We start from the raw sequence: 12,675 nt of genomic DNA, 5'->3' as shown, positions 1-12,675 counted from the left end.
GGTTTCTCTCCGCCGCTCAGGGACGCCTCGGGTTGCGCTGTCTGGTCCATGATGGCGTGGGGTATGGGGAGGAGGTGGACGGGGTTGACGGTCTGCCTGTGCGGGATCGAAGTGTTTTTGGGCACAGCTCTACTCAGCACACCAGCGTGTATGGAGCCTGATACTATTGGGCCATGTGTCTAATACGTGGTAGGGTCCAAAGGGACAATCGAGAACGGGGCGGACTTAGGCAGACCTATCGAGCGCCTCCTTCAGCCCAGCTCCGACGGGCGGAATCTAGCCATGACCCCGATCCTGTTTGCATGACAAATCGACCGCTCCAGCGCAAGGGCGCAAGGACGCGCCTTTCGGAAAGTGGTGCTGATAACCCCGACAACAGTCGTCAGCGATAGGAATCTGCTCGGTAGCGTCGCTTCGGGTGTGGGGAGCGGTTGGAATGCATGGGTCCAAAGAGGGATTGTGATTGATAAGCCCTGGCCAGACATCTTGGCCTGACACCCTGCCCAAAAAAAAGTCCGGACCGCAATTTATTCCCCACCACCACAAAAAAAAGAGCCCATTCAATCTGCAGTCATTTTACCCTTTGCATTTATAAAAAGCGAAAAACGTTATTGTGGCTATAAGTAGTGCCTTTTGCATCAAGATAATTACAAATTCCTTGAACGCGTGTTTTTTTAGGTGTAGAATGCGGCGCGGGCATATTGTTTGGCTTTGGTGCTGGTGCAATTATGTTGGGAAAGGTAGAGTTTGGGTGGGGGAAAAAATTTGCGGTCCGGACTTTTTTTTGGGCAGGGTGCCTGATTCGACCACGACACAACCACGAACAACGTGGAGTCTCCACTTGACGTCTGGGGTTCGCAACGGCGCGCTGGTGGCGTGGCGCGGGCCAAAGCCAGTTCGTCTGCCCAGCATCGGGTCTCAGGCTGCCGACCCTGGTGTTGGGCTGTGCTTGTCGACATGGAGGCGGCCGCCTCACTTTATTTAGAGCAGTTCCTGTGCCGACTCTCCGCCAACGCACTTGGGCTCGGGGTCGAACCCCAGCTCGCTCAGCGACGTTGCGACCCTGCCTGTCTTCTCAAACTGCAGCTTGGCTGCCTTGTATGTGTGTCGCTGCCAAACCTGCTCCTCGGTCCAGACAGGCGGCTCTTTCCCACCGGCCGCCTTGGACGCCCATGCGTGCATTTCCTTGAGATACTCTACATCGCCGTCCTTCGGGTACACGTGAAAAGCCGGACCCCGCTCCTGGACGGCCCGGTCTTCCCACTCCCTCATGTCGCGCTCAGACGGCAGAGGCAGCGCGTTCGCCCAGATGCGCGCGAAGATGGCAGCCTGGCCCTCGGAGAATGGAAAGGGGACGACCTTGATCGGTAGGCCGGGGAAAGCCAGGGTCGGGTGGCCGATGTGGAGGAAGTCCTTGTAAAGCCCGCACACCCTGCGGCCGTTGGTGACAAGGGGCGGCTCCAGCGATTCCAGAAACGGGAAGGCGAACAGGTAGCCCGTGCAGAAGATGATGGCGTCGATATGCTGCTCGACTCGGCCATCCCTTAACCGCACCCCCTTCTCTGCTACGAGGAACTCGGTGATGTCGGGCACCTCCTCTGCCCCGATGTGCTCTAGCTGATCTTCAGCCGTCGGTTCGCGTACGGACAAGAGGACCCTCGCTCCCGCCCGTTGGACCTGTTTGGCGATATCTACGCCAGAAGCCGAGTTGCCAACAACCACCACCCTCTTGCCGGCGTAGCTCGCTGGCGATCGATAGAGCTTGGCGTGCGTGATAACTCCAGGGTGTGTTGAGTGAAACGCCCGGATGTTGGTGATGTCGGGTGTGTACGTCGTCGCGTAATGACCCGACGCCACGACCACGGCATCAAATGTGAATGACTTCGCGTTGCTACCGTCTGTCGCCTCGGTGTCCATATCCCACTGGTCGATGTCGCCATCCCGTCGTAGCCGCACGTCCTTGACCCTCGTCGAGAACCTGACCAGGGAGCGCACGTCTTGAGAGTACTCGACAAGATAGTCCTGGACCGCCTCCCTGGGTGGGAATATGGGGAGGCCGGGCGGAAACGCGAGGTCTGAAAAGCGCATCAGCGGGCTTGGGATGTTGGTATGTAGTAGGTCGTACATGGGCGAGGGGAACACGGCGGGGGCGCCATCGGCAGGGAAAATCGGGGGGTCCGGCGGGCAAAAGGGGTCTGTCTGTGGCAGACGCAGCGTGCTCGTCGGTGTCTTGCTGTAGTTCCAGACCCCGCCAACCTCGGCCGACTGCTCGAAAATGACAATCTCGTCAAAGGCCTTCTGGGCCACGAGGTATTTGGCGGCCGAGAGGCCGCATGGTCCCGCGCCAATGATGGCCACCTTTTTCACCTTGAAGAGAGCCCTGACGACCATCTTGAAAGGACGGCGAGGAGTTAAGATCAGGATGCAGGATCGAACAGGTCGGTCAAAGCCCAAGCTCTGCTACCGTACCAGTGCCCAGGTCCTGTGGTCAAGATTCGAAGAGAAGACCCCAGAGAAACATGTATATTCGGCACCGAAAGCCGGAGGAACGTGGGATGGGGCAGCCCCTTGGCATCTGGGTGAGCTCGGCATAGCACGCCATCAGAGCTATCGTCTTCCGGCCCACACGCTGACTAGCTGCCAGTCAGATTTGGGTCATTCAGGTGCAGAAAAAAAAAGAAATAAAACCCATAAATATTGCATGTAAGCCCATGGCTGCCCCAGAGATCGGGATGCCGAATCCGGCCCCGTCTGCTTGATTTCTATCTCTGCCCACCGAACGCACCTTCCCCCTTTGGAATTTGCAGAAAGTGGAGTCTTCCCCCACCTGCCTGCCGACCGCGAACCAGGCCGCAAAATCAATTCCCTCTGACGCTATTGACCCACCGCCTTCCATTCCCGGCGCCTTCCTTGGGTGGTGTCTCCAAAGTCTCATGTGCCGTTTGCAGGTGCAGGGGTTGCCGCCCAGCCGTGCTGCTCGCGAACTTAGGTCGGGTTGGTAGCTGCGCTGCAAGCTCCCTCTGTCAAGCTACCACCACGACCAGTCTGCGATAAAACCACACATTGCGAAATCCATCCTGCCACCACCCGCGACAATCTACCGAGCCGTCTAGACGTCTCTTTCTCGGCCCCGACTGCGCCTCCCGCGTCCATATTCTCGTTAGCGTCCAGATGATCCGGACTAGAGCGCGCGGACGGCATCTCTCGACACGAGCTCCATCCCCGGTGACGTCGCGACTTGCCTGCTAGGACTGGCCCCGAAATGGACGACGCTCCCGCGAGCACCGCCTTAGCGGCGCGTGTCGCGACGCCCATATCTCAGCTCTGCCCCGACCTGTTGGAGCAGCAGTCGCGCGTTGTACGGGGCGAGGTCACCATCTGCTGGCCATTAAACTCGATCCGGCAATCATTTGCCTTTGTCATCGCCGAGCCCGACGTCCGACTTCGCGCCTCTCACGGCCAGATTCGCGTTCAGATCGACGGCCCCAATGCCAAAGCCGTTGCTCAAAGCGGGATTTTCAGTGGCGACGAGGTTCTCCTAGCCTTGGATGGTGCCGAGTGGGCGGACAACTCATATCAGGACACCAGGATACCGGGGTCTTCGTCACTGTGGGAGCTCAGATACCCCGGGCGAATCCTTCTCGAGGTAAGGCTGCGCTAGAGTCACTCCTGCCGCCTCTGTCAACTCTGACCCGGGAAATTTAGTTTGCTTCGGATTCTGGCGAGACGAAAACACTGGATTTGGACCGAGACCAATCTGCGGGCGCCTCAGGTGTCGCTGCTATCTACGAAGTGCCTATCATCGACATCCACGTGCCTGACGCGCCTGCCGTCTCAAGCCCTGTCAGGCCGGCCGAACCTGATGAGTATGCTTCTCCGGCCTTCATCAAGCGGGCTCGACTATCGTACGGCTCTCTTCTGGACACGGACAACGATTTGTTTGAGGAAGACGGGTGGGTCAAAGGAAAAGGGCGGAAAAAAGCCAGGTTCGGCCGGTACAGCAATTCGTGGAGATATACCAGTCGGTCACCAAGTCCCGAATCTAGCGGCGACGATGTCGAATCGTCAGGGCCAGCAGCTACCACCAACGATGCTCCACCCGCCGCCCACCCGCTTCAGCCGCTTGACGAGCTCTCGATGGCGGATAATGGATGCCAGGTTGTCGAGGCCGATATCACACCAGAGAAGGCGCGGGATGGTCTTGAGACAGCACACAGTCCAGCTCAAGAACAGCTGATCTCACCAGAGGAGGCGAAATCAAAAGGAACGCCGCAGAACCCTGTGGAGATTGACGACGGGCCGGCAGACGATGACTTTGCCTGCAGTGCTCGGGAGGATGAACCTGGCCAACTCTCTGTCTCTTCTAACGGCGATGAACCAGCGCAGATGCGCATCACTTTCCCGGCAGCACAAGGGTTTGCGGCACCAAGCCTTGGAGACTACTCATCCCCAAGATTTGCAGCCAACATTCCTGGAAGCTCTTCGGCATATGAGGGCCCATCACTTGGAGAGCAGGTCAGATTTGGCTTCCATCATAGCCCGGCGGCTACGACTCTGGTAGACAGCCAACAGCCGCAAACAGTACCGCTGTGGAATCTAGCCAGCAGCCAGGTCATGGATCATAACCATGTCGATGCCGAGCTCAACATCGATCCCGCTCTTGTGGCAGCTGAAGCTCCCGGCACAACCCTTGATGATCAGCCAGTGTCATTCCCTGGAGGCGAGCCTCTGGGAACACCCGATAACTATAATCAGCAGCGATTCCAGAACGAGGCAGAGGATGTCATGGCAGTAGATGCCGAAGGCGATGGTGTAAAATCTCTTTTGGACTCCTGCTCCGACGGAGACGAATCCGAGTACGAACGCGAGTTGGCAAACGAAGCTGGCGACGACTACGACATGAGAGCTTACGCCGATGTTGACGACGATGTTGAGGGTGTTGAGCTCGACCAAGAACCGGCCGATTATAACGATGGCGAGATATTTGAGGATGGCGGCAGCTATTACTCTGATGAGGAGGGGGAAGAGTATTTGTCCGACCAAGAAGATGAAGAGAGGTTGTATGATGAGGACGGGGTTAGCGAAAGCGATGGGAACGCAGCTTCGTCACCCATCCACAGAGCTCCTGTCCAGCCTCCCCAACAGGCCGGGCCGATTGTGATCGACCTGCTCTCGGACTCGTCCGACGACGAAGACGGTGACACCAAACCCCCTGTTCCGCCCGCATCAACATCAATGAGAACGCTCCAACACACAGCACAAGACTCACCACCCTCCCCATCATATGAGGTGCGTTCTGATGACCGTTTGAGCGAGGATTCTGAAGACTCGGAGGGTTATGAGGGCTCTGAGGCCACCGAAGGGTCCGATATCGACGCCTCGGGCGAGAGCGAAGATGAGTTGGATGAGTTCGATAGTCCTGCACAGACTACACAGCTCAGGGATCAACCAGCAACCCCAATCGACGGTGCCACTCGTGGAGATGACGTCTCCGATTCCGAGCTCTCCGACGACGACGGAGACGGAGACGAGATGCGGGATGAGACAGTGGATGTTGAGGAGCCATCCATGGAGGCACCTCTGTCCCCTGCAGTAGCTGCACCAAGCGATCAGAACAGCGATTCAGCCGACAGAGATCAAGTCGCCGACATAGCAGTGCCCCTGCCAGTTGATGACAAAAGCGAGAAAACTCCTGCCGAAGGTGCCCACATACCTCTGATATCCGGGGCCCCGGTGCAACTACCTGTCGCCGAAGTTACCATGGAAGATCCCGAAGTCACGCACGCCCCTAATTCAGATATGGAAGGTCCAAGTGGAGCCGTGTCTTCTGGGCACGGAGTCGGGCTCTCTGTTGATTCGCAGGACAGCACAGCGCGGCCATCAACACCCAAGGCTACCAGATCTCTTGCTGACAAAGAGGAGGTAGAGCGCGTTGACGAGGTTGATCTCTTGGTCGTGCCGCCTCCTGTACCCCAGAGTATCGGCTCGAAAGGTCCTGAGGAATATCACTCGGCCGAGAATACTATCTCCTCACCCGGCGCAGGAGATACGTTCTCCCCGAAAGCCGTGGATAGCGAGACTGCGGGACAACTGCCGACTCCACTCGACACTCAACCCGAAGCGGTCCTGGGCACTCAGGCAGCTGGGGACTCTATGATGCAAGTAGATACTCAGCCCAGCAGCCAGGACGACGCCAATACGAGCCACGGAACACAGGCCGCTTCTAGTCTGGAAGTGGCATGTGCGACTACAACAACTACCATCGTGGAGTATGTCGAGGTGGTTGAGCTTGATGGTGATGACAGCAGCGGCAAGGATTCTCGGTCAGCCGTTTCTGCAGACGAAGAACACGAAGATGAAGAGATGGCTGATGCTGAGGCACCAGAGCAAGAATCAACCGACGATGAAATGGCTGACGTGCGAAGCGATGACTCGAGCCTTCACTCCGATGAACTCGAGGCTGTAATGGAGCACGCATCGGCAATCGACTCTATCTCCGCTTTCGCAACTCAGGAGGCTCTCTCGACACAGGATGAGCCGCTCTCCCCCTTGGACGCGCCTGACAACACCTCTGTGTCCGATTTCTCCGACGGCAAAGAGCGGTCAGAAGCTGAAGCGAGTTTCAGGACACCTACCAGGACGGAACGCAACAGCGTGCCTAGCTCACAGCCGCATACAGCGCCAAACCCCAGTGTCCAGGACTCCTCCGTGCATCTCTCGGCCTCCGAGGAGCTGCCTGAGGATGCCGCCTCTTCCCAATCATCAGCTGAAGATGTCACAGCTCTGGATTCGCCTGTGCTGGGGGTTATGGAAGAGCTGTCTTCCGATGTCGAGCAATCCGCCCACGCGTCCACGACACAGGAGTCTCCTCTCGTCTCATCTCCCGCGGTGGAGAGTGGGCGCGGTCAAATCGTTATGCAGTCCGAGATGGGCTTTGCTGCTCGGGCACCTTGCTCGGGAGACGAGTATGTTAATGGCGATATTCTCACTCAGTCGCAAAACATTCAACGCGTAGTCCCCTATTCACCTGACGCCGGTGCCCCTAGCGAGACTCACCGGCAGCGGCCGTCTCGCTTCGCGTCCCAGGAGCCGCCCTCCGATGAAGACCAAGAGATGGACGACGATGCTCAATCCGACCAAGTCACATCTGCCTCCGAAGACATTGACGAGTCGGAAGACGATGAGTCTACTAGAGTGGTAAAAGAAGCCGGCACCGCCACCAACCATGGTCCCGAAGACGCAGGTCTCGATTCCGAAGCCCATGGCCCACATGAAAGCGACAGCGCGAAGGCGACGCCATCGTTTCCCAAGGCCGATTTCAAGATCAACATCAGAGACGAGTATCGGGTCAACGCTGCGCTGCCATCACCGGCCCAGGAAGAGCCTCAAGAAAGAAGCGGGTCCAGCGTCGCCGAGATGGAAGTGGCAGCGCCGTCCCCGCCTGAACCGGCTCAGGCTTCGCACGGGAATGCATCGGACACAATAGCAGTGCGGGCGGATGAGGAGACCCCAACCCGCAGGGCCCCACGGAAGGCCAAGATCAACTTGGCAGCGCCGGCACCTTCGGACCCGAGTATCAAACTTGCCCGGGCAGCAGCTGGTGTGAGGAAAGTTTTGCCCACTGCCGAGATAGGCCCTGGCCAAGAATCGCCCTGCCAGCCAACAACACCAGCTGCCAGCCTCGCCGCCACGAGCCCTTGGAGTGCTGGGTCCAGTCCAACTGGCACTGGTCAGCCCAGCTTTCAACACACGGCCAGTGAATATAGCGACACAGGGAGAGTGATCGATAAGTCGGCCACAATGACGCCTGAGCAAATATCGAAGCTCCAAAAGCTGGACGTCATCACAAACATTTTGGGCCCTGATTGGGGAGGTAGCGGCGGCACACCACCATCCACAATCACTCCCCGCGCGACTAACGAGGTGAAGAAGATCGCAGAGGAAGCACAGCAACTGCTGCCCTCGGCGCTGTTTGAGTATTTCCGTGTTCATCTCTGGACCGTGCCTCCTGAGAACTGTCTCGACGAGCTACAGGGATTTTTTGTCCGTAGTTTCCCTTATGGGACCTTCCCGGAAAGAAAGGCACAGCAGGCGGTGAAGGACATGCGCCGGATAATCAAGTCCAGATCGAACCTCAAACCGAGGAGCCGGACACCTCAGAAGGCGCAAGATCCCAGCCTGAAGCTGGCCAAGGCGGTGCTCAATTCGCCGTCTCGCAATCTCCGTGCGCCCAATGCGGGAGATGCGGATGCGGATACGACCCCTGAGACTACAAACACGACCATCACAAGTCTCAAGCTGGAGATTGGGCGCTTCTTCCGAGGCAACATGGCGGACTACACGACACTGATATCACTCCGCTTACACCCGGGCAAGCAGCTCAGCGTGGTAGGGGTAGTGACTGCGGCAAGCAAGCAGCCGGTGCGAACCAAGGCGCGGCAGTATGCCATATCCATCAGCATCACTGACCACACGATTTCGCCCACAAACGTCGTCGAAGTGCAGTTCTACATGCTGCACCGGGAGGCTCTGCCCGTCGCCAAACCGGGCGACCGTGTCCTGCTCCGCAACTTCACCGTTGTCGGGCTGACGGGCCGCGGGCACGGTCTGCGCTCCAATGATGCTTCCGAGTATGCTGTCTTCGACGACAAGTGCGATGAGGTGGGAGGAAACCGCAGCTCCTACGACCACGAAGACAATGGCGACAACGACGAGGGCGGCAGCGGCAGCACGCAGCAGATGGCCCAGATTCGTGGGGGGCCAATTGAGCTCGAGGACTACGAGTACGAGATTGCCACCTTGCTCAAGAACTGGTACAGCCTACTGCCACCTGCCTCGAAGGAGAAGCTCGAGAAGGCCAATCGAAAAATGGCCACGGCCGGGGCGGCGATCTTGGTGGGAGGCTAGGGATGATGCACCAACACCCATGGCATTCGCATGGCGGAGGTGGAGTGGTTGGTTTTATGAAGTGGCGGACGGACTCGGGAGGACTCTCGATTTGGAGCCAACCTAAAGGTAGACATGGGTGTCAACAGTGCCTATTGCTGGTTGGGTGTGCCTACTGAGAGAAGAAAATACCAAAAGAAAGCGTCAAGTGAGACGGCAGAGACACATGTATAGATTAATGTTGGTTTGTAGCGATTTTTTCTTGATCAGTTCGAAGTATACCCGGTTGATTATTGCGACATGGGCGCTGTGTCTCGGGAGCAATAGAGGACGCATACCGCGCCGACAAAGACATTACATGGCTCGCACACGTCTTGTCTACCCTGGCTACTTTGGGGAAACGGATGGTGCCAAAAGTCACGTAGAGATGGCAGACGCAGTTTCCAAGAGGTGTCGGTGAGTAACCATAGCTCCCGCAGGGTCACGGCTAGGGAGCGGCCGCGAGAGATCACTCGATCTCCTCTATCAGAGGCCGGACGCGCTTCCTATCCGACAGGCTCTCGGCGCCCCCGTCGCGCGCGAGTGACGTTTCCGTACACGATCGCTTGCGGGGCTCATCGGGGTGGTAGTCTATGCGGCGGCCGGGCGGGGACGGACCCGACGCCGGCGCGGGGACGGGCGGGCCCCCCTCGATGCCCTCCATCCCGTCGGCGTCTGCGTCCCCGCCCCCGCCCTCTTCCTCTGACGTCTCCTCTTCCTCCTCGCTGCTAGTCCCGCTGCTGCTGGTCTCGCTGTCCTCCAAAATCGGCTTCGGCCGTGGCCGGGGCCGAGACACCGCCGGCGCCGCCGTCTCGACGGCGCTGGACAGCAGCTCATTTGGGTTGAGCGGGGTCGGCGGGGCAGGCACGCTGACGCTCACGGAGTGGCTCCTCGCCCTCGCGGGCCTGCCGGCCGGGAGATACGGACGCGCTGCCGCCATCTTCAGGCTCGTTTCAACGTCGAAATCCCGCTGCAATATGGGCAGCGAGCTCTCGTCGGAAGAAGAAGACTCGGAGTCGCTGGAGCTGAGCGCCCGGATCATGGGCGGCGCCTTGGCGGCGGCGGCGGCGGTGGCATCTGTTATCGCTACGGTTGCGGACGGCGCGGTGCCGGCGGCTGGGATGGCGAGCTCGAAATCCTCCTCGTCCTCGCCGTCGCCATGGCCCCTCTCCTCGAGGATTCCGGCTACGATCTCCATCTCGACGTGGGTCCGTCCCTGCGCCTGCTCCTCGTCCAGTTCGAACTGATGATTGTCGCCATCGTCGTCGTCGTCGTCGTTATGGCCACAATTACCATCGCTGGTGGTTGTGGGATCAGTGGGCAAACCCGGGGTCCGCGAAGCCGACCCTTGGCCGGCAGAGGCACCCCCAGAGCGAGCGATCTGGGCCATGAACTCGGGGAGGACCTTGAGGATGTCGGAGCCGCGCAGGTCCTCGGCGGTGACACGCATGACGGGCTTCTCGCCCGGCGGGCGCCTGCGCAGGTCGACGATCTTGTCCATCTCCTCGGCCGACGCGAGGGTGGGCTCCATGTAGGCGGGGAAGGGCTCCGCGGTCTTGGGCTCCGACTCCGGCTCCGGCCCGACCTGGCTTCCCAACAAGAGTAGAGGGTGGGCCAGCAACTTCTCTTGCTTTGTCGTGGCGAGTGGACTGGATCCTGGCCGGATGGGCAAGCTCTTGGCGGCTTGGCACTGACGCTGGCGAAGGCGGATGTGGGCTATGGAAGTGCCATGTCAGTATAGGTAAAAATAAAAATAAAAATAAAAGTAGCGAGGTGTTGGAGGCACGAGTTTCCATCACTAGAGGAAATCGCGGGGATCAAGTCAAACAGCAAGAGGCCGGGCACCACTGTCTAGGTACCGAGAGGCAGACGACGAAGGATGCAGCAAGTAAACAGAGCTTCCATACGATCAACATTGGTGTTCAAGAGGTCAGGATAGAGCCCAACGATTTCGGAGCGCTTGTTGCCAAGACAGAACCTGGTATCGCCGTAATAATCTACGACCCATATCTCGGCCCGTTCCAGGATGCTAATGCCGTCCAGGGAGCCGAGCAGGTCCCCGCAGTTCAGGCAGTCGACAGCGATAGAGAGGGCCTGGACATATAGATGACGCAAACAGCTCGAGACAGGCTCGATCTCGTAGGTCGGCCATGAGTCCAGAGACGATTGTAAATCCATCTAGACAGGAACAGAAGGGGGTATAGAAGGAAGATAAAGGACCGGCGCGCGAGGGTGTGATAGTGCTACTGGTCGGTGCAGAGCGAGCACAAAGGAGGCGAGCGTCCCGGTGCTCTCGCGCCCCCCTGGCTCCATCTTCTGGTGTCGGGGCGGCATGTTTGCGTGAAGAGCAGGAGTGGCTGGATAGCGGAGATAGGACCGAGTGTTTGTGTTGGCGCAACAGACGTCACGGAAGGCTTGAACCTACAAGAAGCCAACAAGTATAGCAAGTGGGGTGCAGAGGCGACCAGTGGGCTGTGTCAGCCCTCTGTGCCTGCTGGACCTGCTGGGCCTGTTGCCCTCACTTTGGGCCGGGGAGAGATCGGGCGAGGTAGATGGGAGGAGCGGGTTGGTTTGTCGGATCGCTCTTGTCGCTAACATATACTAGTAGGAGGGAAAAAAAATGAAGGGTGAGTGGACCTAGGTCAACGATGGACAAATAGACGAAGCTCCTTTCAACACTCGCCAATTGGTTGACTGCAGGACATAGACCTATGTAGCGACCTGGGGCGCGTTTCCCGGAACTGTTGACCAGGACGGCGGCCGCGGCGAGTTCGGATCCGACACAAAGACGCGTGACATGCCGAAGTCGAGAAGTCAAAGGGTGGGCCGGGCCCGTACAATCAGCCATTTGGGGATGCGTGGACGGCCGGGCTTGGGTGGGTCGGCGGAGAGGCAGCGGGCCCAGGCACCAGGAATAGCGTCCTTACTTAGGTGTCCTTACTTAGGTAAGGTGCTGAGGGAAGCGCTGGGAAGGTACCTCCATCGTCCCATCTTTGTTTCCTCAGCTTCTATTCACGGATCGAAACGTCGGCTTCCAGAGGCTCCAGTCCAGCAGCAACCGCAGCCAGGCACATCAGCCAGGGTCTAGCCACTATGCACTCGACCATCCCTGCAACCGCCCAGCTCGCGTCATTGCGCCGTTTCAGACCAGCCTCAACATGCTCTGCCCAGCGCCACCAATCCCGCCTGTCAGACAAGCGCCCCGTCCCAAATCTTGTGCGGTGCTTGCCGTCAGTTGGGGGCCGTGGGACACATGATGTGATTGTGTATGTTTGCAAGTCCAGGCATATTACTGCGTGAGTAGGTAGGTAGGTAGGTACCCAGATGTCCTATATAGAGATGTATATACCGAGATGCAATCGATGCTCGCCTCCTGTCCTTCCCAGCAACAATATGATTCAGCTGCCTGCCAAAGCGGGACCCGACCTGAGCCAGGACGCAGTCTTGCACCTCGAAACTGCAACAGACTGGCCGCCTTTGGCGCATCTCTGCGCCGCTTCAAGCCAACACTGCCACGGGCTGCCCCTGATCCGAGACTCGCTCGACATGGGCGTGATGGGGTCCCCGGCGAGGAATGGAATCCTCGCCAGCCAGCCAACCAGCCGGCCAACCAGCCGGCCATGCCAATACCAATGCCAATGCGGCGCTGTCGTTGAGCTGGGCGGCACCAACACGGCCAAACAAGCAAGCAACCTGTGACTGGCAGCCTGTGACTGGCAGGCACACCTCAAACCTCCAACAAACCTGCTG

The 12,675-nt window shown here is 58.7% G+C and overlaps 4 protein-coding genes across 4 annotated transcripts; 2 read left to right on the top strand and 2 right to left on the bottom strand.

The window, feature by feature from the left end:
- Positions 1 to 507: 507 nt before the first annotated feature.
- Positions 508 to 2,526, bottom strand: GGTG_00523 (thiol-specific monooxygenase). Its single transcript, XM_009218272.1, has one exon. The coding sequence runs from the start codon at positions 2,389 to 2,391 to the stop codon at positions 982 to 984; it is 1,410 nt and encodes a 469-aa protein (XP_009216536.1). The 5' UTR covers positions 2,392 to 2,526; the 3' UTR covers positions 508 to 981.
- Positions 2,527 to 2,923: 397 nt separating this feature from the next.
- On the top strand, positions 2,924 to 9,323 carry GGTG_00522 (hypothetical protein). Its single transcript, XM_009218271.1, has 2 exons — positions 2,924 to 3,646; positions 3,706 to 9,323. The coding sequence occupies exons 1-2, from the start codon at positions 3,263 to 3,265 to the stop codon at positions 8,905 to 8,907; spliced, it is 5,586 nt and encodes a 1,861-aa protein (XP_009216535.1). The 5' UTR covers positions 2,924 to 3,262; the 3' UTR covers positions 8,908 to 9,323.
- Positions 9,324 to 9,394: 71 nt separating this feature from the next.
- GGTG_00521 (hypothetical protein) lies at positions 9,395 to 11,119 on the bottom strand (the record flags this gene model as incomplete). The annotated part of the gene is made up of 2 exons (XM_009218270.1): positions 10,833 to 11,119; positions 9,395 to 10,641 (listed from the first exon to the last, which is right to left on the bottom strand). Exons 1-2 carry the CDS (start codon positions 11,101 to 11,103, stop codon positions 9,395 to 9,397), a joined length of 1,518 nt encoding a protein of 505 aa, XP_009216534.1. The 5' UTR covers positions 11,104 to 11,119.
- Positions 11,120 to 12,295: 1,176 nt separating this feature from the next.
- Positions 12,296 to 12,637, top strand: GGTG_00520 (hypothetical protein). The gene has a single exon (XM_009218269.1). It carries the CDS (start codon positions 12,319 to 12,321, stop codon positions 12,622 to 12,624), a length of 306 nt encoding a protein of 101 aa, XP_009216533.1. The 5' UTR covers positions 12,296 to 12,318; the 3' UTR covers positions 12,625 to 12,637.
- Positions 12,638 to 12,675: the final 38 nt, after the last annotated feature.

Source organism: Gaeumannomyces tritici (genome assembly GCF_000145635.1).
Source record: "Gaeumannomyces tritici R3-111a-1 unplaced genomic scaffold supercont2.1, whole genome shotgun sequence".
NCBI classification, from domain to species: Eukaryota; Fungi; Ascomycota; class Sordariomycetes; order Magnaporthales; family Magnaporthaceae; genus Gaeumannomyces; species Gaeumannomyces tritici.
The sequence above is the reverse complement of the archived record's forward strand: the minus strand, read 5'-3'. Positions and strand labels throughout refer to the sequence as shown.